Genomic DNA, 26146 nt, shown 5'->3' with positions numbered 1-26146 from the left:
AAGAAGTGGTGCATTAAACTTCCTGTTTTCCTGTCTCCTAGTCTTCTGTTGCTGTTTTAGTGGTAATTCATGAAACATGAAAAATGTTACATCTGGATTTTGAGTTTAGTAATTCATAATGAAATAACTGCAGATAAAATACAGATCTGAAGGAATTATTTTGAAGTGTTGTTGCAGTGTTCTGTGTAGAATTACACTTATGAGCTGGCAAGCTGTTAAAAATTTCTAGATACTTTTATTCTACTGAATATGGCAGGCATTAGGAGGCACTCTGACACTTTTTGGGCTTTACTGTTTTGATTCCAGAAGAGAGCAATGTGCCATTGTATCTGCATTAGTATTGTGTTTCAGCTAAATAGTGAACATCTGAAAAGCATCTCCTGAGCATCATCCCTTACTGGGCTTTGTTTTCCCCCTATGGGGTGATCTTAGAGCATGGAAACCTATTTTCTTTAAAAATTATCTAAGTTGGTACAAGCTCCACCTGCTGTTGGACACTTAGTTCTCAGGGTGGGATTGGAGCTCACTGAAGGGCAGTTGCTGTTCCATCCATGCCCCCTCAAATATATAACAAGGATGATGAGTTCTTAGCACTGTAGTGTTTGCAGTGTCTAGCAAGTAACACAGTGTAAGGGTTTGCACACTGTAAACTGTCCATGTTGACATATTAAGCTGATGTTTCTCAGCTCTGAGTCAAAATATGAGGAGCAGAATTTTGATTGAATACTAGCTGTCCTGACTCTTAGTTCTGCTTCGTAAACTTATCCGGTACTATCAATATTTCATTACCTGCTAATAGTTGTTAGTTTCTTTGTCTGTTGAAACTCAAGTTCTGTAAATATATTTGTTTTGCAGGATTCACTTGAGATGTCCATCTGAAAAAGCAGCTGAGACTCCAATACATACGTACAGTGTTGAGAAAACTCTTCCTAATGTATTTTGCAAACTAACTGAATTACCAGGGAAGTTCAGCATGGGAGGAGCTGTGAGTGCTGGAGAAGACAATGATGACTTAATCGATAACTTGAAGGAAGCTCAGTACATTCGCACTGAGAGTGTGGAGCAAGCCTTCAGAGCGATTGATCGTGGTGATTATTATCTGGAAGGATACAGGGACAATGCTTACAAAGACTTGGCCTGGAAGCATGGAAATATACACTTGTCAGCACCTTGCATTTATTCTGAAGTCATGGAAGCACTGAAACTTCAGCCCGGATTGTCTTTTCTAAATCTGGGTAGTGGAACCGGATACTTGAGTACAATGGTGGGATTAATATTAGGTAATTATTAATATTAGATAACTTGAGCATTTTTATTCAGATATAGTGTGTTTGCATATTTTATGAGATTACACAAGCCCTGTAAAACTTTACTTTTACTTCTTTAACAATGATAGTACCATATGTAAGGCTGGCTCTTTGAGATGTGTTGTTAAAATATTGTTTGTTGTCTATAAGCAGTTCACTGGTGCTGTAGTTTGGTGACATTTCATGGGTGTTTTGGAAAAGGCAATTCTTCCTGTGTTCTGTAGCCTAAAATTCTCATTTGAAAGGAAATAATCCTTACTTTTGTTTAAAACGGAAAGGCAGAGTGGAACAATTTTTGAAGACTAAAATTTTCATGTGCATTTGCATTCTTTATTGTACCTTCACTATATGTTACTGTTTTGATCTTCAGTTTACGGAAAGGCAAATCTAAATTGTAAAGGCTAATTTATCTTGGAGAGAATTAACTGAAAAAGAAATCTGTGTCAGTATGCAAACAGTTATTTTAAAATACATTTAGTCAGTTTTTTAGAAAATTTTGGGATGTAGACTGTTGAGATTTTTTAATCAGGTCTGTTGGTTTTCAAAATAATTTTAACACACTAGCACTGTGTTTTTTCTTGTTTTCAAATACATTTCCTGTAGCAAAAAAGATGGAACTAAATATTGTTTCCTAAATTAAACTTTAACACCTGGAGAGAAAAATGCATTAAATCTCCTCATGCCCAACATTTGGATTACAGAGCACATGCACCAACAACTAATTATTTTACAAATTATTTTATTGCATAAAACAGCTGTAGTTATTTTAATGTGTATTCTTTATAGATAGAGTTTTCTTGACCATATTACATGCAGTTTTTCTTTGGTTGCAGAAATCTTGCTGACAGGTAATATACGGATTTTGCTTACATTTAATTATACAAAACTAAGGTGTCAAGAGTTGGTTTGCTCATTTTCAATTAATTTAGTTGCTTTCTGTCATCAATTTGATTTATTGGAAGGAAGAAATTATGGCTAATAGTGTGTAACAAACATCATTTGTTGGTATCTGCAGTATCTTTTGTTCTACTTAATACTAATACATAAGAGATTCCACTGTTTTATGGAAACAGGAATTATGGTGATTCACAGGTAAAAATAAGGTATAGCTATCTACTCTTTTAGACTGTTGCTTTTCTCTGGGGGTGTTTCTAATCGAGAGTAGATACTTTAGATTGGATTTTAATATTTTAAATTCAGTATTAAAATAATTAGTTAATATTGCAGTATTTTTTTCTCTAAAATGTTTATACAGGGTAGTGAGTAATGGTACATGTTTATTTCTGTCTTGTAGAAAGCTTAGTTACTTCATTATTCTTTCCTAACTTCCATGTTTAAAAAAAAGAAAAGAAAATTATATTTATTGCACTTGATTCTCTATATTGCATTTGTATCTCTGTACTTAACCAATTTCAAATGGCTGTTGAATGCTCCTGGGTTTGACCTCTCCATATGAAACACAATTCCTATGTGTCAGAGTAGTATATTGAGAGTTGAGGGAATTGAACAAGACTCATCTTGTGGCGAGGGTGAGGTTGGCTGACCGCCCCCGAGGAGCACAGTTACCCTGCAGACATTCCCAAGGCAGCATCTCAGGTGCTGATAGTTCCTAGCAGGGCTCAGCAGCCTGGAGAATCAACTGCCCAGCTACTTGCAGAAGTAGACTTTCCATGTGTTGGAGTGCTGTACCCTGTCACCAAGGTCTTAGTGTTGTAAAGCGTTGAGTTCTACGCCAAGGTGTAGAAGGTATAAATAAAATTTATGTGCCTTTATTTTTTTACTATATTCCTTCTGATAAAATTAGTTACATATAATAATTCTACTTTAGTGTTTTTTGAAACAGGGAACAGTTGTTTTAACAAAGAAAAATAAACAGATGTAATTTTCTGACAAATAAACCATACTCATTTTTAGAAGCTCACTTTTTTTTTCCAAACCAATTTCAGTGCACAGTGCAGTGAGGAGCAGAACCATGTGGGTTTTGACAGGAGTTGGGTATCTTGCAATTTGACAATGTCGTGAGTAATGCTTCTGGCACATTGGCAATGTCAAAATGACTAGGTTAAATTATCAAACAATCTGAAGCTAGTGATCACTTCAAAGTATAGCAACATACTAAAAAGACCACACACTAATCCACAGAGATTAAGTTAACTGTTGCTGATGCTGTTAAAATGTAAACAAAGTTCAGACTAGGTGGTGAAATTGCTATCTCATTATGCTGAAGGGGGCCAGTTGGTTTCAGAGAGTAGAGAAGTTGGTTTCACATTTTTAGAATAGCTGACTCTGCTTACATGTCCAGCTGTGACTTTCCCAGTGAAAAAAGAGAATATGCTTCTCATCTTTCCATTTAAATTATGGATACTGGGGTGTATGATGATGTGGTAATGTTCTGCATTCATAGTTTTAATTTCAGGTTGTTGGAGCAACTGGCACTTGCAGGATGTTTTAGTTGTCTTCAGAGTTAGGTGCTTGAAGGAACTGTACATGTGAATTTTTGGACAGATGATGTTTATGCATTTTTTTATTTACTTTAGATTATGAGTTTAAAGAAATTGTGATTAATTTTTAGGTAAAGAAGACACCTTGAATGCTGCTGTATGCTGTAGAGCTGATAGAAACATCATAGCCTATCATGGTACAAGAGAATATTAAACAGCTAGAAAGGGATTGCCTATGACAATACTTTTCTTAAAAAAACCAATAATAAAATGAATTTACAGTAAAAATGCATGTCAGCAGGAGGTAAATGTTTTCACAGGTTCTGAGAGCATGCCTTGGTGATAGCTATCTCTTGCCTGCAGTCCATGAGATCTTACAAGCACTGCCAGTGGTAATCTAGTTTTGCATTTATTTCACCCAGCAGAAAATGCTCTAAGCTATGTTAAGAGTGCAGTTATTGATCAGGTTAATGGTATACAATATGCTATATTTTTGTTGCAGTAAAGCAAAACCTCTAATATTAATCCTAGGTCTGTTTTGTTAATCTGTGTCCTAGAAAAGACAAATTGAATTCTGTTTCACTGAAGTAACATCATGGAGCTAAATATTTAGGAAAGATTTAGAATGCAGTAGAGGATATAAATAAAAGTTTTGTCCAGTCTTATTGATGTTTACTTTCCCTCTTCCCCTGCCCTCTCCCTTTTCCAATTCTATGCTCCAGTGACTAAAGACCCTGGGCTATGAGTACGTGTTAAATTTAGAATCCTTACAGCAAATGTGACTGTCTGATTCAGAGTCCTTCCTGATGTGGATAATCCTCATAATACTGTCTCATGATTTCTTCTTGTTCCTGAAATATAGCATTAACTTTTGGCACACAGTTTGACTTGAAATTATACTTGGATTTGATCACAGGAAGGCAATGCAGTTGTGATGGGATTGTGATGAGTGAACATAATGTGTGGGCAGTTTCACTGTTCTAGGTGGAAATTAATTATTATATATAACTAAATTAAGAACAAATTTTTTATTTTGCAACCTGCAAAATAGAAGAGCATATGTAGCTGAAGGTATATAATCCCCCAATCCCTAAATTGTCAAAAGATGAAAAGTTTGCCATAAGAAAGCTTCAAAATCTAAATATCAAAATACAGACTACATTATAATTTTTCTTTGTTGTATTCCAGTTTAGTAATGTTTTGAAAAGAGTTTGCTCAGACTGACTTCAGTGTAGTCAACTTATTTTCTGCATGCTTTCAAAGAAAATTTGCTCTGTAATTTTTTGTTGTAGGTCTGTGTCTGTTCTTTTATTGAACCTTTGACCTGCCTCTTTAGGCACTGGTGCAGATGCAAAAAAATAACTTCTAGCAGTGTTTGGAGACTTCTGTTTTATGTGTTTTTAATGTTTTCACACTATAATGCTGTTCCATGCAGCTTTGCTGTGCTTAGAAAAGAAACATAATAAAAACACACCATGCTATTTTTATTTACAGGACCTTTCGGGATAAATCATGGAATAGAGCTTCATTCAGATGTGGTAGAATATGCCAAGGAAAAGTTGGAGAGCTTCATAAAATACAGTGATAGCTTTGATAAGTAAGTATCTAATTTGTCTAGCTTGCTTTGCAATAACAATTTTTATTTTAAACTCAGCGAGTCATTGCTTATGAGCTTAGGGAGGTGAGAAGAATGGTATCACACAACCAAAATCTAAAACTTCCAGTTTGTGGATCTACTTCATGAGGTAAGTTGAGGCTGAAGAAAGCACTTTTTGGAAGTATGGGTGTATTTCTGCTGTGCAGTGCTCAGCACAGTCCTGCACTTTGACGATGTGTATGTACACATGGGCACATGAGTGTATGTGCGCATATATGCATTTAGGAGAGTGACATGACATGGGTATCCTTGCATGTATCCAGAAATTTTTACCCATTAAGTCAGTTTTTATTATGTAATTTTTCATTATCTCTCTGTACGGTATTAACTGTAATTAGATCTTTTTAATCTACCCCTGTTGATCTGGACATGAGTAATTTTTTCTGATTGCCTTCATTTTTACTTCCCAACAACATGGACTTAAGAGTCATCATCTGTGTTCATAGTACTACTCATTTTTACTTCTGGGTATAACTCTTGGTTCCAGGGCTTTGAACCTGACTGCTTCTACCAACTCAACAATTTTTTATTATTTTAAGTTGGTCTGTAAGAGTATTGGGTGCCTCTCCATCTGTGGAGGGGAAAGCAAAGTTCTGGCTAGGGCTGTTCTTCGTAGACTTACTTCCTTGCAGGCAATAAATTCTCCAACGGTGATTATAAGGTAACTTCTGGAAATGCAGAAAAGCTTTTGAATTGTAGGAGTAGCCTAAAAACTGCACACTCTACATATTTCTTCCCCTGTGGGCAGCAAAGAAAATTCTTGCTATCCTTCTACCTGTGTAATTTGCTTTATAGCTGTCAAGTTCTTGATTATGTTGTGTGGAGCTCAATCCACTTTTTCCTATACCCCGAACTTCAGGAGCTCGTGTCTGACCACAAGCCTTTCTCTTCATGCTACTAAGTAACAGAAGGGTATCATCCTAGTACTACCTGTGTCTGAAGTCAATTTTGTAATTCTGATACTGGCTAGATTATTTTCGTATAATGTTAGCCCAGTAAAATAAATAAAATCATGTAGGAGAATATGCATAACTTTTCATTACTATTGTCTTAATACAAGCATTTATGTTTGCTGAGGTTAATCTATAAAACAAGCTGGAATAAATAAAAATTGATTCAGTGAGCAGCGTTATGATGCAATTTATGTGTTTTAAAAAAATGTGTGTGAAATACTGTCATTTGTGATCACTAATAATACTGCATTAATGGCTGTGTTAAGTTACATGTACCTGCTAGCTAGTGAATTCCTGCACATACCTGTACTTGTGTATTACTGTAGCTGTCTGTATAAGACATAGAAAAGCTGGTTTTGATTGGAATGTCTTTCCAATCAGGTGATAGGTTTATGTATAGAAATTAAAGGAAACTGAGACAGCAATGAAGTTTTATCATTATTGAAACAAAATTTGATTAGGATAGTTTAGTAAATTAATAGCAGAACACTGGGGGGGATTGGTTATGCTTTAAAATATGCAAGAACTTGAGACAAATAAAACAAAACTGTTAAACATTATGTAAGCAAGTGTCAGTGTTGTGTATGTTCCAAGGAAATACAGCTCTCCTCATCAACATAACAAAAATTAGACATTTGTGAAAGTGCTTTCTGGTACAAATCTGCCTGTAATAGCTCCAGTGCTGCTGATACATTAATGGTTTCCTGGTTGGATCTTTATGTTTTGGGGGGAATTTCCAAGTTGTCTGCATAGATGATTCTGTCTGACTGTTTTCTTTGTAATTATTCTGTATTTTCATGTAGTTAATGAAAATGATATGTGTGTTTTTTTCTGTGGTAGGGTTCTTTTATATTTATTTTTACTGTCATATCTTGAATTTTAAGCTGATCTCAAAGTAATGTTCTCTAACTCAGTAAGTCTGGTTTTGCTCCTTTTTTCAGTAACTTTTTCCTTCCTCTTCATTTATAAGTAATTTTTACCCAAAGTTACAGGACTGAAGCATCTGAACTTTACTACTTTGGTCAGCTTAGTATTTGGCTGAAATACCACCCAGGGAAGAGATGTGTGATATCTGTCTGCTTCTGAACACTGGTGTATTCCAAGCAGGAGTCCTCACTGTTGGAAAGTAGATTACATGGCAGACTGGTATGAATGAACTTAATTGTCTCAGTGAATATGTGTGTGGAAAGTAACTTTCACTTGACCAGCAGCCTCTAACAAGGTACACAGGGGACATAAGGAGCACAGAGACCATGATGTGTATTCCTGGCAATAATGGAGTTATGTAAATGGGAAATTCAGTGAAGCTTTGCTTTGCCACTTCCCTGCATTCTTTCTTTAGTTTATTAAGTTCTGAAGTCTGTTCTGAATGTTCTAAGCATTCTGCTTTTGAAACAAAAGCCATGACTTTAACCTTATGGGTAGGTGCTTGGAAATCTTCAGCATGGATCATAAATAAACACTTTGTAACTTTGTAACTTTGTTCCTTTGATTGTAGTAATAGGCCATTGGTTTTACATCTGACTTTTGCGTGGAGCTGGGTCATGATGATTTAGGTGGGTTCTTGCCTAATAAAATAAGATGGGATATTTGTTTGATGCCATTTGTATGGGGGAATGTTCCAGTGCTGCGTGATACAGTTTAACTTGCTTTTATGATTCCTGATAGTAAGTACTATTGAAAGTTTACTTTTCTATGATTCAGGTAAGGTACTTCACCAGAGACCCAACAGTATATAAAATTAGCATGTCCAGAAGGATTTGAGACTCTCAGCCTAATGAGAGGGCTGTCTAAATCTGATAGCTGGTCTTATCTCAGTTTTGGGCTCTGGAACCGTTCATCAGAAGAAGAGTTCTCTGATATCTGTTTCAAATAATTTCAGTAATTACTTGTATCTGTATCCATATCCCACCAATCTATAAAAACACTTTTCCTCTAAATGGAGGTGGAGTTGTGCATTCTGAAAGATGAAGTGCTGTCTTGATTTACTTGATACGATGTTTGTTTGCCAGTAAAAGCAAAGGAGAAGTTCTTTCTTGAAAACATCTGAAAGTGTCATGATGGTTGAGGTACAAAGTTCTAGGTATAGACTAAAGAAAATTCTTTGAGTCTGAAATATTTGTAAGGCTCTCTTTCATTCTTGAAACCTTCAGAGAATGCATGCCAATTAAGGGGAAAAGAATCATTCCTTAAGAAGGCTCTATCTAAAACACGTATGTTCAAGTACCAGGCCCCGCTTCACCTGTTTATTGAAGGGGAATGTGTTGTCTTTTCTGCTCCCATTCAACTTCTAGACCTAGAATATCCAGCTTGGAGAGAGAGCCACAGGGCAAGGCTAGGTTGCCCATCTTCTAGCACCTTATCAAAACCCAAACCTGGGTAAGCTGGTGAAGTCCCTGCTGTGAAAGAAAATCACCAACCCTTCTCAGGATCAAAAGAATCCACTTCAATGGTAAGTGACAAGAACCAGTACTAATTCTGGGATAACTGTTATGGGTGATACTTCTTCCTGAAGTCTTGTAGTTGATTCTGTTGGCATTAAAGAATAGTAAAGAACATCTTCCAGCAGAGTATGTTTTGTCATTGAAATGTAAGGCTACTGGTAGGACTCTAAAGACTTAAACTTTTTAAATTAAATTAGATTTGAAAGGCGAGTCCCTAATGTACACACAAAGGAAGATAGAGCTCCTTGGTGGTCAGCTGGTGATTGCAGGAAAAGCCAACTGTCTCCAAAACTTACTGATGGCTTTCTCAGTTTAAATCTTACTGATTAACTTAATTTCAGATATTGTAAATAATGCTTTTTTAGTGGTGAGCGAATTCTTGTTGAGGTTTAATCTAATCAGACCAACACAGGCAGTAGGGTTCTTTGATGACAGAGGTTATGTTAAACAAAAAGGAAAGGAAAGCAGGGGTTTGACACAGTAATTTTATTTAGAGGTATGAGGGAAATACTGCTTCTTGTTGTTTACCTTGTGAATCAGAAGGCTCCAAAACAATTGAATCTACTCTTACCTGGGGAGGAACTAAACCTCCATTTTCCAAGTATTTGATAGTAACAAAAATAGGTATTGCCCTTAGAACAAGTAAAATACCTTTTAAAAATAAATCCCATGGTGGACATTGCCTTCGGAAATCTCTTATGTCTACAAGTTTTGATAGTACTTAAAATTTTTGTTGCATTAAAACAACTGATGATACTACCTGGTGTATGGCTCCTATAAAAGCTATTGTTTCACAAAAATCCACAGTAGAAAATATGACTTTTTCAACCTATAAATTCATTTTCTGCTTCAGTAAAAATAGAAAGAAAATACTTTTCTAGTTTTTGTTAACAGACAGATTTTTCTCTTGACTTTTTCCATGGGTATCATAGGGCCTTAAGGATAAACTGTACTGAAAAAATTTTTCTTGCTTCCTTATGCCCATTCACTTTTTTAAGATTCTCTATGGAATTGCTGAAATGTATTGCTTCAGTATTACTTTTAATTTTACTACCGAAGTTTGGATATAATATAAAGAAGAATATTATTAAGGTTAGATTTTGTAAATCTGTGTTGAAGGAAGAGTGTTATGAGTCATAAGTATTTTTAAGAAATAGTGTTTGACTTTTTCTTCACAAGTGATTGAATAATGTGCATTGGTCCACTCAGTGAAACTGATGAGAATATCAGAAATCATGAACAAGATAGCTAAGAAGCATGACAGTTTTATTCAGAGATGGAAAAATGACAAGTACAAGTGTGGTAGAAATACTGATTCCCTACTATATCCCTACAGCATTGCCTGAAGCTGAAAAAATGTCCAAGACAAAAGTATAGAATAGAAATTTTTCCAGCATCACTTTTGGCTATTACAGTAATGCTGATTAAAATTACTGTTGTAATTTGATGTGACTTAAAAAGAAATCTACAATGAGAGCTTTTAAAAATGCAATATTTTAATTTGGTTTTTTTTCTAGTATACATGAAAAAGGTATCAACAATACGGGTGGGTGAAAGGTGTGTAACTTTTCAGCAAAGCATGCTAGAAATATGTAAATATGCATTTATAGAGGAATCAAAGAACAGTTCAGAGAGCTTGGAAAAATACTTAAATGAGATGGAATGAACAATGGAGAAAGAACTAGAGAAAAGGTGGAACGAGCTTGCTATCTTACCCTGATATTGCCCCACTTCATAGGAAAAGAATTAACTCCAAAAATTGTTTACCTTTCTATCTGACTGGTGTTGGCTTTAAAGCACTTTCACAGTCAAGTGAAATGAGAGAGACTAATGAGTCATAGAAGTCAAAAAGTATTTAATTAATCTATTGCATCTTCTTGTGGCATGTTATATCACATTAAGCTCTATGAATATTAACCTTCATCTGTTGTTTTCAAAGAACAAAAGTTTTAAAACGTAAAAAATTTACTAAATAATTTGAAAACTTCTTCAAAGTTTCTTTCAGTGAACACATTAGTGTTTAAACACTAGGTTCTGGAATGCTTGGAGTAACATTACTGATTTAGGAAATTCTTGTTTGATATAAAGGAAACTCTTGAGACTGTATTCTTCATGCAACTGCACAAAGAAGCCACACCTTTCTAGGTTAAATGATGTGTAGCTTTTCAGTCTGAGTCTTCAAGTCAGCATGGGAACTCATTTTGCAACTGCTGTAGCTTTATACACCAGTTTTTGGGTTTGTTTTTCTTCACCAGCAAATGTGTCAGAACTGGTGGGGGTTTTGTTCTCTTCTTTCCTCTCTTCTTCCACAGTCCTTAGGAGTACATTTTTGGAAACTATGGCCATCAGTATATTAGAACTAGGACAAAAATGCAGTAGTATAGGACAAAAGCAAGTGTTAGTTCCTCATCACAGTAAGGAAAATTGTTTAATGTTTAATTATCACATATTTTCAGACTCTACGCATTTTGCAGATTCATTTCAGTGTCTGGTTATTAATGTATTTGATGGTTTAAGGGTAGTTTGATATAAAGCTAATTCCATGAGTTCTTACGCTGGATTTACTATTCTGTTTTGAAATATTTATTAAGATATGTTATGTTTTGTTGTGGTTTTTTTTCCCACAAAGATTTGTATGAAATTCTTTCTTCCAATGTAGTGTCACTGTAGTTCACATGACAAATGCTAACAACTTGCCAACCTTTTCTTATACATTATTTAAGTTCAACGGGTAGTCCTTTGTGCCCTAAATTTAAATAAATTTCCCATTGGAAGGGAATTACTTAAAGCAGTTTAATGGTACTGAATATAAATTCAGCGTTTTATAGCTTTGAGTTGACCAACTAAAGGAAATGTGTGTGGATGGGAAAAAAGCATACTAAATCATACTAAATTCATGCTGACATGGATTTTTTTTTCTATAAGAGCTGTGAACAGTATGCTGAGAGATGTGTGTGGTTAGTATTTATGGGGATAGGCAGAAGGGTACTGTCAGATGATATTTTGATGCGAATGTAGTAGTTGAGAGGTGTAAAATGTAGCTGGAGTGGTGCTAGTTTTAAGAAGTAAGTAATTCTTCTGTTAGCAAAAACAGTTTTTTAAGTGATTCCTCAGTATTGCTTTTTTAAATTTCATTACATGTTTTCAGATACAAATCTGTAGATGCTGACAGGTGTTTTTTTTCCTTCAAATTACCTGATACTTTTCTCTAATTTTATTTACCTTGTTCTTTTTTTAAAAAATTAAGTATGTTCACTACTTAAGACAAGAAAAAAGGAGACAATCCATACCTCTTTGCACCTAGTTTCATCTTCACAAGACATCAGCATAACATCCTGCATTCATGGAGGTTGTATAGAAAAACTTATCCCAAGTGTCCTGTACATATTTAGAGCTGGAAATAATTAAAGGTAGGGTTCATGGGTGGGTATCATATTAGAACCAACCAGTGAAATCCCCTTGTAAAAAATCCCAGCTGCTAGGGTAGGTTAGTGCTATACTCTCCTGCTTCTTTATTTAGTATTTTGCTATGACACATATACTAGATTGGTGGATATGGATACAGGAGCAACAAACTTAACCTTAGGTCTTTTCTGTAAATGTTTTAAATGGTTGATTGTTTTATTTCAGTAGTAATACTTCGCTGTGTTACTATTTATAGGGAATCTAACTTAAAATATGGGCAGTTACAATCTATTACTTGATAATTTTCTGAAGTATTTGCAGCAAACGTAAAAACTCACTTTAAATTCTACAGGTTTTTTTTGTTTTTTGTTTTTTGGTTTTTTTTGTTTTTGTTTTTGTTTTTTTTTTTTTTTTAATTTAGCTGGAAGAAAGGTACCTTGGCCATGCTGAGTACGAACTTGAAATGCCCATTTCATGCAAAAGTCTTAGATGCTTGAAACTGCTTGGTTATCTTGGGCCATTTACTACATGTGATCTGTGTGTGCTTAAATTTATTCTGTGGCAAGTGTTTGTTTAAACAGGGATTTTCTGTTTCCATGTTATCTGTAATGGGAACTCTTAATTTCTGTGTTCTTGACAGTTGGTTTTTTTGTAATCGAGGTAGCAGATTCAACTGAAGATCCTGAAGTGACTAAACTTTTCCAGATAGTTCCAGCACCCTTTTTTTCCTTCTTTTTGTTATGTAATGTGTGAAATAGGTTTTTTTCAAGCTACCAATATATAATGTGTTGTAAAGCCACTCTGGTCACATGGTAGAGGCGAAGAAACGTTAAAGAACACTTAATAATTCTTAGTTCCATTTCAGCTGGGAAATAAACAAAATATTTAAGTGAAATACTAGCTCTTCTTGATAGCTATGTTACATGTTTATCAATACTGCATGTTAAAGGAATAAACAATCTCATTTTCATCAATATTAGTAAAAGATAGCTCCATGTAACAAAGAATAAACTGTAATATGTGGTCTGTTTTGATACCCCAGACGCAGTAGGAATAAAATAAACTTTTTGGATGTAGCGACAATTAGTACTAAAAGAATTGGGGTTTGATTGTTTTCAAATGGAACTTGACCTAATATGGTTGATACTACTGTAAGATTAAAATGCTTATGATGTGCCTGGTAGGTATTCTTAATATCAAATACTTTCTCATATTTGTAGAACCTTTGTGTTTAAGTTTTGAATAATTTCCTGATCAATTGATGGGGTCTCATATACTTGAGTAAAACAAATCTAAACTTTACTCTTTTTGAAAATTACTTAGGCAAGTTAGCAGGAAGAATTTTCACAATTATACTTCAGTCAATCATCTAAGGTCATCTCTTACTACTGGGTAAATACAAGAAAATAGTACATACCTTTATCAGCTCTTTCTGATATAGAGTTGTGTATATAAACAAAATCATCTTTTAGATTCAGGGATTTGGGAAGGATCTTGCTGCATCACTAATGAGATCGGTGTTTCATGGGAGTGTGGAGAAGCAAGATTCACTGTTCTACAACTGAACTAGTCCATGAAAAGCAGGAAAGCAGTATGCTTTTCTTGTATTTCTGGTATGAGTCACTGTTCATGCCCTAACACATGAAGCAGTTATATCTGAATAATTTTGTGAGAAGCATAAACAAAGAGGAATTGGATTTTAAACAGGCATATTGCTATTACCAGAGACAGTTTATCACCTTTTCTTCCCATTTCTTCTACCTACTTTTACCTTTCTGGATAACAGGGAACTAATTTCATGTGGCAGTTCCTGAACTAGCACACCAATTCAGGCCAGCTGGGGGTAAGCATTGCATGGCCAGATGAGCTGATTAGACCTCATTTTTCATCTGACATTGATTAAAGAGGTGTCTTCAGGAGTTACATATAACCTAGTCCATAAAGTGTTTAGTTTTGCTGTGGAAAATGAGTCTGTCAGGAGGACCACCTGTTGACAGACCAAGTTAAAACTAGCTGAAAAACTATGTGGAGGAAGAAGGTATTTTTTTTTGAGTAAATGGAATAATATATGAGCAGCTGTTTTGGGTCATGAGCTTTGTAACTTCACAAGACTCTACCAATAGTTTGGAGGGAGCACAGTCCAGACAATTTAAAGTGCCTGTAGACAGTTGGTCTCTAGTGCTTAACCCATCTTATTCTTACCAGTGTATTAAGAAGTTTCTTCTGTGTCTTTATTTGTATTTTGTGCCCTTCTGGTTGCAAGCTGCAGAGCTAAATGATGAATTTTCTTCAGCTTTTACTATATTTGTAAAGACTACTGTGGATTTTTGTCCTCAGCTCATGTATAGAGTATTTTGTGTCGGGAATGTTTCATGGGGTTTTGTTGTGTCCTGTATTCCTTGGAAAGTTTGGAGTTCCTCCTTGTTTTAAGAGGTTGTGACCAGAGCTTTTAGGGTGGTTTCTAGTAGAGGAAACAAGACTTTCTGGTAATAAATTGGGTAGGTTTTAGAGGAGCATAGAAGATAAGGAAGTTGTGAAAGCTGTGGGGACAGGCAGACATCTTCATTTTTCTAAAACTAACGAGGGACTGTGTCAAGGTTTAAAACTGCATTTTGGAAAAGTACTATATTTATTCTCTCCATGCCCCTTCCCCCTTCCTCCTTTACTTTTTAAGCCCACAGAAGTACTTTGCTCAAACTTTCAAATTAAATTGATGTGGTAATCCTTCATTTAATCATTTAGGCAATGTGAAATGAAAACTATACATAAACTGCCTGATAGACCTGTATGTGGAATGTAGAAACTGTAGGAAAGAACACAATAGCCCAAGTGCTTAGGAAATGAGATTTGCTTCTTCAGTAGATTCATCAGTGTGTTGGATTTCCTTTTCTTCCCATCATTTAGCCTTGCCTAATGTATTTCTTGATGTTTCTGTGTTAATCTGGAATTATTTCAGCCACATTTCAGGCCAGCTTCACCTTCTCAATTTTGTGCAACAAGGCAATTTATCCCTCCTCCACTTCCATCTCCCTTTCTTCTCTTCAATTGACCCGTGTTGTTTGTAGCTCCTACCCCCACCCCCACTTGTGGATTTGGAAGAGAAAGCATGGACTGTTGACCACAAGAAGTGCATGAGAGAGAACCATGCAGTAATTGTTTAAAAATTCTGAGGTCTATCTGGACTAGTCAAAGAAAGAAGCACTGGAGTATTTTCAAGACCGAGCATCCCATCTTGGAGGGAAAGATACACTTCCAGCAAAAACTTCAATTTCCTGCTTTGTTAATGGCAGCATGCTAGATCAGAAAGCCAGCTGAGCCTTACAGGCTTCATCCCTAAGCAGTGAAAGCTGCCAACTTTACTGTAACTGAAAAAATATGGATTTGAATGTTGTCAGGTATTGTACTGGGATTTGCTAATGCTAGCCAAGCAAAAAGAAAAATTACTTTCCATTGACAGTCAGCCATTAAGTTCATAAAATGTTTACATGTATTGGAAGTTTTTAGAAAAATTCATTCTTTCTAGATGCTGTTTAAGATGCATTGGACTTTAATACCACTAGATGATGCTTATGAACTTTTTCATTCCACAAGGGTGCTAGGTTTTATGTAATATTTTTTTCAAAGAAAACCATGAATACTTTCTACGAGCTACTTTGTAACATTTCTTCTTATACATAAAGTAATTGGGGAAGATGTACAGTTACTCAAGGAATTTTTTTACAAAATGGTAAATTTTCTTACGGTGTTAACAGCTGAAGCAGTAACATGCTTCAGAGATTTAAAAAATGTCAGAAAATAACAGTGTTTTGGAGAATATATACAGCTTTAGCAATAAAGTACTGCCCTGTACATTTTTCCTTTTGTATTTTATGCAGTGACAGAGAACACTTAGAGCCCTTGCAACTTTTGTTATAAGCTTGGGTCCACTAAAATGCAGCTGTATAACTTCCACTGACAAAAATGAGGTGTTTCTGAGATAACAAAAGGTTTGGGTTTTTTGCTTTGCATGTGGTCAAGAAAATGTCAGACTTTTCCATTGAATTCCTGTTTGGGGAAAAGTGGACTGGGTTCAAGGTCAAAAAATGGGAGGTAGAGAAAATGAGTCTTTAAAAAGACCCTTAACTGATAGAAAAATGAGGGGAGCTACTAGGAAATTAAATTTTTCAATGTTTATTCAGCAGCCCAGATATCTCTTATTATCTCATACTGTTTTAGTGGCCCTTGTACCACATGGTTTAAGATTTCTTTGGATTAATCTATTTGCTTGTAGTTAGGAAGGTGATGTTTTGAAGATTCTCTTTTTTGCATAATATGTAATTGTAACTACTTAAGAGTTTTTTTTTCCTTCAGTCGTCCCTGGTGTGGCAGAAAAAAAACAGATTACATTCAAAGTAATGTCTTAATACAAACTTTTAAACTATGTATGCTAATCATTGTTCATTATATATGGGAAGATATGAAATATATTTTTATGTCTTTATCTGGACTGTCTTTTCTTAAAAATTCTAACTTTAAATGTGTCCCCTCTTTCTTTTTTTCTTCCCCTTAGATTTGAATTCTGTGAACCTGCCTTTGTGGTTGGTAATTGTTTGGAAATAGCCTCAGACAGTCATCAATATGACCGGATTTACTGTGGAGCTGGAGTCCAGAAAGACCATGAAAACTACATGAAAATTTTATTGAAAGTTGGAGGCATTTTAGTAATGCCTATAGAAGATCAGGTGACTTAGTGTCGATTTCCCCTTCTTATCTTCTAGTATGAGAAATATGTAATTTAAAGAATGCTTTTGAGTATATATTTGACTAAATTAATGTTCAACTAACGGTACTTTAATTTGGTGTATTGTTGCAGCTAAGCAGATAGTAATCTTTTTAATGAAGTCTTGAACTTTTTCCCTTAAATTTGTAGGAAAGCATCAATATTCTGCTTTTAACAAAGTCTGTTTCATACTATTTCCTGTGTGTTATACCAGAACTGCTTTGAAATCTACCTGCCACGCAGATATTTTCAGTCAGTACTTCAAAACAAAGAAACCACGTGTAAACCAGGAGAATTGGTTTGAAATAATACAAAATAACTATGATTAGTGGGACATTGCAAGGGGTAAAAAAAACCAAAGGAAAAATATGTCTGTATTCGCAGCAGTTTTCAATGTTGCTTCTCCATATTAGATTTAACGCTTTTCAGACAGGGGCATATTATTTTAATAATGCTTCGCACTTTTATCACTTTTCATTCTTAGACCTCAAAAGGCTTCTCAATGGTAAGTAGTATTCTCCCTGTTTTACTAATAGGGAAATTGAGAAAGGCACATCATGTGACTTAAGTTGATGTCCTCATAAAGATAATTACTAAAATGCTTGTTGATAAGCATGTTAGTTACTTTACTTTCAAAAAAGAGTTTTTACATGATCTATTTTCTTAAAATACCAAATGGATTTAAGCATAGCCTGCATGATTCTGTTCCATAAATAATTTCATTATTTATTCAACTAAGATACTATCAGCTGAAATTGAAGGAATCCAACTTCAAAGTAGTCACAATTTTAGAGAGAAATTAAAACTGTGACTTTTTTTGCCTTCTATACAAATGGATAGGTACTTAGAACATGTAAACTGTGAGGAACAGCTACACGATCTGAGGTAATCTAGCTTGCAGAAAAACACCGAGGAAATATTTTATTCCTGTTGTCTTCCTGAAGTGGGGGAGAATTTACCTGGTAGACAAGAGTCCAGTTCTCCTCACAGGTGCATAGCATACTGAAAGAGCATTACAAATTGGCAGCAAGGGAGCTTTCTGCCTGAAAATAAGGAAAACAGTTTTTCATAGTAAGAGTGGTTGAACACTACAGTAGATTGCCTAGGCAGGTGGGGAATCTCAGTCCTAGATCTTTCTTCACTTAATCGGAAAAGCTGCTGATTTAACTTTGAAGTTGTCCCTGTTCAAGGAGGAGGGTAGGACTCCAGAGGTTGCTTCCAATCTAAATTGTTCTTTGACCTTTTGGGAAAATGAGAAAAAAACCAAAAAAAATTGCCTTAGTTTTTACCTTAGGGCCTTTGTTTTCTATCTGCATCTCTTCCCATTAGCAAAGAGTCTTATTCAGTACTCGAGTGAACAAGTGATATTTCAAGGATTATCAAAGTCCTTTCTGTTTATAAAACAGCCTTAATAAATTAATTTTGAAGTAAAAAAAAAAATAGCAGTATGTTTGAAACCAATTTGAATAGTATTATGACTATGACAAAATTTTAACCACTGATTTATTTTGGTTTTGTTTTTCAGCTAACACAGATCTTGAGAACAGGACAGAACACATGGGAAAGTAAGAATATTCTTGCTGTGTCATTTGCTCCACTAGTGCAACCGAACAGAAATGACAACGGCAAACATGACACTGTAGGACTCCGTAAGTTTGTGCTCCCTCCCTTTGACTTGCTGAGATGTTAACAGTGCCTGATGTTGGAGGTTGAGAGGCTGTGCTGTAGAAACATTCCTTCTAGCAAAGCAGTAGCTCACTGATACGTTTTTGTGCTCCCAGTGCATGCTCTGTGTTGGTTTGCAGTTCATATTCTGAATTTAAGCAATTCAATGTTTCCAGCTTGTTTCAGCTTCTCTATTACAGTGGTATAGATAAAATAGCCAGCTAATATTAGGTCCCTTATAGTGCTAACTTTCTCATAGTCCACTAGAGAAATTTTTTCTTTCTCTTCCCCCTGAAATGGAAGGAAGAGGTCTAAACTGGGGCTGTGGTATGATAGGACATTAATTAGCCCAAGTGTGCTTTGTCTGTTTACAGTGGATGTAGTCATAGCTAGCTGTTTGTTATTAGTCACTGGGATTGGCTTTCTAGCTGCAGTGCTTTGAGCAGAGGTGGTGAAGGTATTTAGAAAGTCTTTGGAAGTACACCTGTTGCCAAATGGTAAGGTAAGATGATATCACGGAAGGAGAAAAAGCTGACAAAGAAAAGCGTAGAGTGGAAATTTTCTGTCAGAGTTGTCAGGGCTAGAAGTAGATCACAGAGATATGGTAGCATGTGGGAAATGAAATAAATGTAACAAAGAGACTGAAAGATAACATGTTTTAACTGAAACATGTGAAACTGGTATTATGCCCTTCAGGAATCCAGGATGTCCTATCAGCTTGCATTGCCTGTAACTGCTGATCTATTAATTTTGAGCGTATGCGAACTTGCTATGATAGGTACTTTTATGTTTTCTATGCAAAGCATAGAAGATCATTTCCTTTATGTAATCTATTCCTATCCAGAAATAATTATTTTTTGTTGTTTTAATGCTTGGTTTGAGCCCTCAGAAATAATTTCATGAAATTAGTTTACTAACTCAAGATTTTTTTTTCCTCTGCTCTATCCATAATATGTAGGTTGTGTCATATCTAACAATGAAATACAGAGGTGGCTAGTCAAACTTTGCAATGATTTTATACAGTCTAATTCCCTAGAAAAAAAAGAGGACTTTCTATCAATATTCCTAAATTTTCACAATAAGGAGTGCAGACCACGGACAAGTAAAGTTGAACAAGCTTCCGTTTTGGCTGCTGTACTTTTTTAGTTTTGTTTTCCTTGGAAACAGCCATCCATAGCTCATCTAGGGCAGGTATCCAGCAGCCAACCAATATTCTGTCATCACCTGGCTATCACTGGAAAACAAAGTTTTTGCTTTTTTCTTACTTGTTGAATTGGTTTTTTCTCCCTGTAGAACTTAAGTAATTTTGATTCCTCTTCTGCTGCAAAGATGCAGGTGGCTTATTGACGCTGCTCCTCACAGCTAACCGGAGCTCCGGGCTAGCTCTGCTCCACTCTGGCGCTGGCAGCAGTCAGGAGTGGGGAACAGCAGGGGAATAAATGCCCCACTGCTGAACCTTCAGAGCCCCGCTCGCACTCGGGCTCTGCAAGTCCCAGGCGTCGCAGGTCGCAGCGAAAGGATGGAGGAGGCTCAGTCTCTCGTACTTCCCAGGAACAAGTTTATTAACGAGGAGAAGGGAATGGTGACAGGGCTCGGGCTGGGACGAAGGAACAAGGGAAGGAGCCTCGAGCACCTCTCTGCGTTGGGTTTTAAGCAGGGGTGGGTACAATCCAGGGACCAATCAGGGCTTACACAGGGAGGAGTCAAGGGAGGGATTCACATTGGCTTTGGGCCAATGGAACTAAACAGAGGTGGGACAACAACCTTGTAACGAATCAGGTACTGGGTAAGGGATAAAAAACATAGAAGGAACTGGAAGGAAAGGTGGGGTTTACATTGATGGACAGGAAGAAGGGGCAGGGTGAAGGTGACTGGCAAGGAAATTTCAGGAACAAGAGGAGGGGTTAACAATATTGACATTTGGGGTCAGAACCATTACATAATGATAGGGGAGCAACAGGAACGTACCAACTGAACACTTAACAAAATTAAACAAGCAGACTGCAACAGCTTATCTGCTTCATCACCTGTGAATTAGACATGTCCCTCCCTCATCAGTTAGATTCAGTAGGAAGTGAGCAGAAGAAGGAGGCAAAGAAAGGCACTTGCCTAAGCAAATGTGGCACAGGGGTAGAAATTGTTTTCCCACAGCAGGATCTTAACAGTAGTAGCAGTAGGTTCCAAGGCATGCCAGGTGCTAAAAGGTGACAGTACTTGTATAATTTCTTAAATTTATTTTAGTGTTTGTATTTGTTCATGCTTTCTACATCTCTTGCACATGTGTTAGAAGACTTCTTTGTTTCCTGGACTGTGCCACAGGGTTTGTCAAAGTGACAAATCTTACTTGTGACTAACAAACAAGGTGACTTTCTAACCTTGTGTCATTTGCATATTTATCATTTACTAAAATTTCAGTTGAATTGTTTTTGAACATTAGTCTCACTGCCTTGCAGCTAGATAAGGGTTTTTTTTGCTACAGGGAAATTTCATGTAGTATAACTTACTTTTCTTTCATTTTAGCTCCTTGTGCTGTTAGGAACCTCCAGGACCTAGCTCGAATATATATCAGACGCACTCTTAGAAACTTCATAAACGAGGAGATGAAAGCCAAGGGTATTGCTCAGAAGGCTCCTCCAAAACGCAAACGCAGGAGATGCCGTAGACGCAGGATTAACACCTATGTGTTTGTTGGTAACCAGCTCATTCCTCAGCCTGTAGATAGTGAAGAAGATGAAAGAATGGAAGATGATAATAAAGAGGAGGAAGATAAAGATCACAGTGAGGCCTTGAAGCCAGAAGAGCCTCCTCGAAATCTGCTGAGAGAGAAAATTATGAGTCTACCATTACCTGAATCTTTAAAAGCATACTTGACCTATTACAGAGAAAAATAACTTGTTTTAAGTAGAAATAATGCCTACTGATAGTTCCTTTATTCTTGAAAATGTAGCATTTATTAAGAAGTAGGTGGACAAATTATTATTAGTCTTTCATCAAGACTGAAGTACAGCGATAAATGGTAACTTGTCTCTATCTTGTCTTTGCTACAAGGAAGACTTGCATTCAACAGTAGAATCCCTTTTTAAAAGTCTATTTTTCTTTAAATTTTGAAAATGCTGTTTTAACTCTGATAGAAATATATATTCCATTATGCAGCACTAATCAATATTTTGCATGGTAAGTCTTTTTTGGATCCCTAACAGATTTGTATTGATAAAAGGATGAGTGAAATTTTATATATGCTAAATAATTGGTTAAACCTGTTCATCTGACTTGATGAGCAATTTGTCTGTATTTATTACTATTAGGGAAACATTTTAAACATGCAGACACTTATCCTCTAATGTCCAAATCAGACCCTTTTAAAATTTATTTTACTATGGCTTTGTTGCAATCATTATTACTATGTTGGTATAGATGTATTCCAACAACACAAGTGCAATAAATGTATACAGACACTGAATGAGCTGGCTTTAGTGAAATATGAAAATACAAGTTCTGAAATATCAGACGACCCTGCTACTTCTGCATTTATCTTTTGCCAAAAGATCTTGTGACAACTAACAGCTTCTCTCAGAGCCTTAAAGAAACACCATATTGAATAAGAAGCAAAGCAATGCTTACTTCAGCTCTGCTTATATACTTAACTCCATTCTACACTGTCAGTATTTCTAACTAGAGGCAATTCCTCATTTGTGGGAAGTATAGGACAGTACATTTTGTTTATTTCTAGAGCTCACAGCATTGAGTCAAGAAGTTTGGTAATTCAAGATTGTAATTAAGATTTCAGTCATCTATATTTACTGCTTTTAAGTAGAGGTAGAATTTCAACAAAGTTTAGTTTGTATTGCTTATTGGGATAGCTATAATAGTAGAAGTTAGAATTGCAAATGCACTTTAGTAAAGTGAATTTTATACTTAACATGCATCTCCAAGAAGGTAGACTTGTGCCAGCCTATATTTTGTTTCTGAGCATGGCTCTTAGCACAAAAATATTTATAAAATCATATGCATCTTTTGGAAACCTAAGAGTAGCAGTGCAACTGTGGGGACCCACAATAGTGCTGATTTAAATCCTTCAATGATTTTTCCTCTTCTAGTTGTGGAGTTATTTGCAGTTCTCATTTTTAACTTTGCTTTTACCATCTTAATTTCTTCATTCTGTTGTAACATAACCATGAGGGTAAACAGTTTATTAAGAACTTGGCATGATATGTATTAAAAACCACAATCATTGAAAATGTGGAAATGTATGCTTGTTAGACCCAGTGAAAAACATTCCCATTGAAATATCCCCATGATACATTTTATAATACTGGTGACACTTCTTTTTGTGTAAAACAATGAACACAATAATCACATGTTTCTAAAGCAGTAAATGTTCCTATTCCGAATATTTATAACCAACTAGTATTCATATGGTCTAGAAGTCCAATTTTTACTTCAAAATACATTAGCATTTTGTTGCATCTGAGAAGGAAGGTCAGACACAATCCCATGACACTGACTCTTTTTGGTGCATTTCATGCTGTAATCCCTGTTTCTAAGGTACATCATAGTAATGTTTAAATGGAATTTCATGAAGGCCTGTTGTACCAGCATGTGGAGTTACTTTCCGCAATATATTTACCATATAAGTAAGCAAAAGTATTTGAAATAAATATTCTGACTTTATTTTAAAAGCAGGAAAACCTTATAAGAAATAGTTTTCCAAAATAATGATACTAATAAAGTAATTGTGATGCTTCAGCTATAAGAATTGAACATAATCTTGTTTTAAATGGGTTATTTTAGATGGAGGTTAAATAATCTGAAGTTCGAGATGTTTGTCTCTTCTTTTCTTGGAATCTACATCCATGAGCTCAAGAATGAGATGACTAAATATTACTTAAGTACTTCAAGGACTTTATACAGGATGCTTTTTGAGAATAAATTTCTGCATTCTTTCATGCCTGTATACTTGGAAAAATGGACAGTGGATGACTTGTCATGAATCTTCAGTATGTGAGTTTTTTTTGGAGTCACTGAAAGAATGTTTCCTCTGTGTTTTATATGTGGATTTATTTTACACTCTTGAATTTATATTTACATAAATAAAAAGGTAGAAACTCAAAATTAATTAAAATTTAATTTTTGCCATCTCACTTGATGATGGGGACATTGTTGCAATAAAATGGTTTTTTGTGGTTTCTGCTTGCTTGAATTTCTGTGTTTCTGTGGAAGTATTTTCAGTTACTTGGAAATTCAGGTACCGGTTGTTCCATAATTAGATCAGTAATCTCTTAATAAAGGCTATTCTTGAATTTCAGAAGTATACCTTCTTGCTAAATTGTGAGTTTTTGCAAAGGTTGAAAGATGAGATGTTATTCATGACACAGGGAAAGCTATTTTAATTCCAGCACTACTTTTGAAGTACTCATGTGAAGAGTTTCCTCTGGAGAGCCCAGAAACTAAACTTGAGTTATATACTAAAGAACATTCCCATGTTTTGGTTTTTTTTGCTAAATACTGAATTTATTTTTTTTTAATCTTCATCTGAGCAGCTATCTGGGTCAAAACAAATAAGGAAAACTTGGAGGTAAGAACTGCAAGGGTGGTAAGCAATCACTGAGACACTTCGTACTGCAACTCTTTCTTGATGCAGCTTTATTTTATTGCCAGTTAGAGGAAAGATTCAAGGTGGGTCAGGTAGGCTGATGAGCAGTGTTATAATTGTGATCACTGTAAGCAAGGGTGAGATGAATTGGGACTTCAGGCGGGGTTAACTTCTTTGGTCTGGACAAGGACCCAAGACCAATGCAGTCTTTTCAAAAGACATGAATTTTTAATCATGTATCATTCAGGAAAAACTGAGCAGCTACCTCCCAAAAACTTGAAAAGAGCAGTTTTCATTGCAGTGAACATGAACAGCTGTGCTTGGCTGAGGACTCTGTTGCTTGTTCAGGTGCTGGCAACTTGTCTTTTTTTTTTTTTTTAATCCTCTACTTTTTTTCTCTAAACTACTTTTTAAAATGCATCTTTGCCTGTCAGTTTGAAAACAAATAGGGAATGTAATCAAATGTGCTATGTTCTGATTAAAGCTATTTTAGCTCATTAAATATTTATCCATATGTCCTTAAGAGTGTCTCCTTCCATCATTCATGTAATTGAGTAGAACTGAAGGCTTTGTGATTTACTAATCAGTCATAAAAGATAAAGGAGTGGTGTTCTGTGTTCTTAGAGGTGTATATACAGAATTTCACTTTAATGAGCTGCTACTTATTTCGACAACACTTGAATCATGTATGAGGCGTTTTCCATAAACTTGTTCTAAGAAGGTCATTGGAGTGTAACTGGAACAGTGAGGCTTTAAAGGCATGTGTTAATTTTGAGATGTTTTAGTAAAACAACTTCAGTCAAATCTAGATGACTGGCTTGATCACTGCCTGTCTCTTACTTCTGTAGCTTCACAGTGTACTTGTCAACTTGTTGAATTACCCTGTTTTAGTAAAGCTGGCTTGTTTATCCACAAGGCTTTAACCATGTTCATGGTCAGTATGGAAGCAAGAATTTAATGCTGATTATCAGTGCTTATCAGCATGATGGTAACATTTTCTTTCTTGAGTTTTCTGTCATTCTTCATATTCTCTGATGCTTTTAAGAGAATTGTCAGAGGAGCAGAGGCAAGTTGCACATCCTTTTTAAAGCTCTATCCTCTTCTACTGCAAACAAGGAATATATGTAATACCTTGCAATATTTTGCAAAATACTTCTATGCTAGAAAGAAGGCACTGCATTGTTTTCTGTTACTTTTTCTTCATGCAGTCATGATTTACCATGATTTTAGCATAAAGAGAAAACAGCAAAGCAATAGGTATCAATGCATGCTAAATGTGGTGTGTTTTGTTTTATGAGCTTTATGTGTTTTTTTTCCATTTTGGTAGCCTGTTTATCCTGGCTGAAAAATAACTCATTAGGGTTTCCTGCTGCTCTACTGCTTCCAGGGATGCGTTCCATGGATAATCTCCACAAACTGAAGAATGTTCCTTGCAGGCAAATAGATATGAAGAGTCAAATTGCAGTTCTTTATATTACAGTAATGCAATTAGAACCATAGCACATACTCTTTATTTCTAATCCTCCTCTTGAAGTTATGCTCAATCTCCCTTTGTTTCCCTTGAGTTTTAGATCCACAGCTAGAGAGGGTAACACAGCATTCTGCACCTCTGACATGTTTCATGAGCAGAATATTTTGTTCATGTTAATGGTTCCTTCTTATGATGATCCTCCTGGGATCACTTCAGGAGTAATTTTTATGTTGGATAATGTGCTTTTTGCATCTTTATTCGTTGTTCTGCCTCTCCAGCTTGTATTCAAGTGATCTGTGTGTGATAATCTGCATATAAAGCACATGTATAAAGGCAGGCTTGTAGCACACAAGCATGGATGAGTGAATGGTTACCTTTAGACAACAGGTCAAGCAGAGACTGCCTGTCTTTGTCCTGCCGTGGGTGATGTCAGTACTATACACATGAGGCA

The 26146-nt window shown here is 35.7% G+C and overlaps 1 protein-coding gene across 5 annotated transcripts in view; it reads left to right on the top strand.

The window, feature by feature from the left end:
- PCMTD1 (protein-L-isoaspartate (D-aspartate) O-methyltransferase domain containing 1) overlaps positions 1–23931 on the top strand; it is a 40414-nt gene extending 16483 nt beyond the window's left edge. For 3 of the 5 annotated variants that reach the window (XM_015617270.3, XM_015617271.3, XM_033512257.1), the window contains exons 2-6: positions 856–1280; positions 5243–5345; positions 16757–16928; positions 18492–18615; positions 21152–23931. In XM_015617270.3, coding sequence (XP_015472756.1) covers positions 974–1280; positions 5243–5345; positions 16757–16928; positions 18492–18615; positions 21152–21522 — 1077 coding nt within the window. In that variant the 5' untranslated portion in view covers positions 856–973 and the 3' untranslated portion in view covers positions 21523–23931. Of the gene's footprint in view, positions 1–855; positions 1281–4068; positions 4141–5242; positions 5346–15290; positions 15603–16756; positions 16929–18491; positions 18616–21151 lie in introns of those variants that run through there. The other 2 variants (XM_033512258.1, XM_015617272.2) reach the window with 2 other exon arrangements.
- Positions 23932–26146: the final 2215 nt, after the last annotated feature.

Source organism: Parus major, chromosome 2 (genome assembly GCF_001522545.3).
Source record: "Parus major isolate Abel chromosome 2, Parus_major1.1, whole genome shotgun sequence".
NCBI classification, from domain to species: Eukaryota; Metazoa; Chordata; class Aves; order Passeriformes; family Paridae; genus Parus; species Parus major.
Note: the sequence above shows the minus strand (reverse complement) of the source record. Positions and strands in the feature narration are given on the sequence as shown.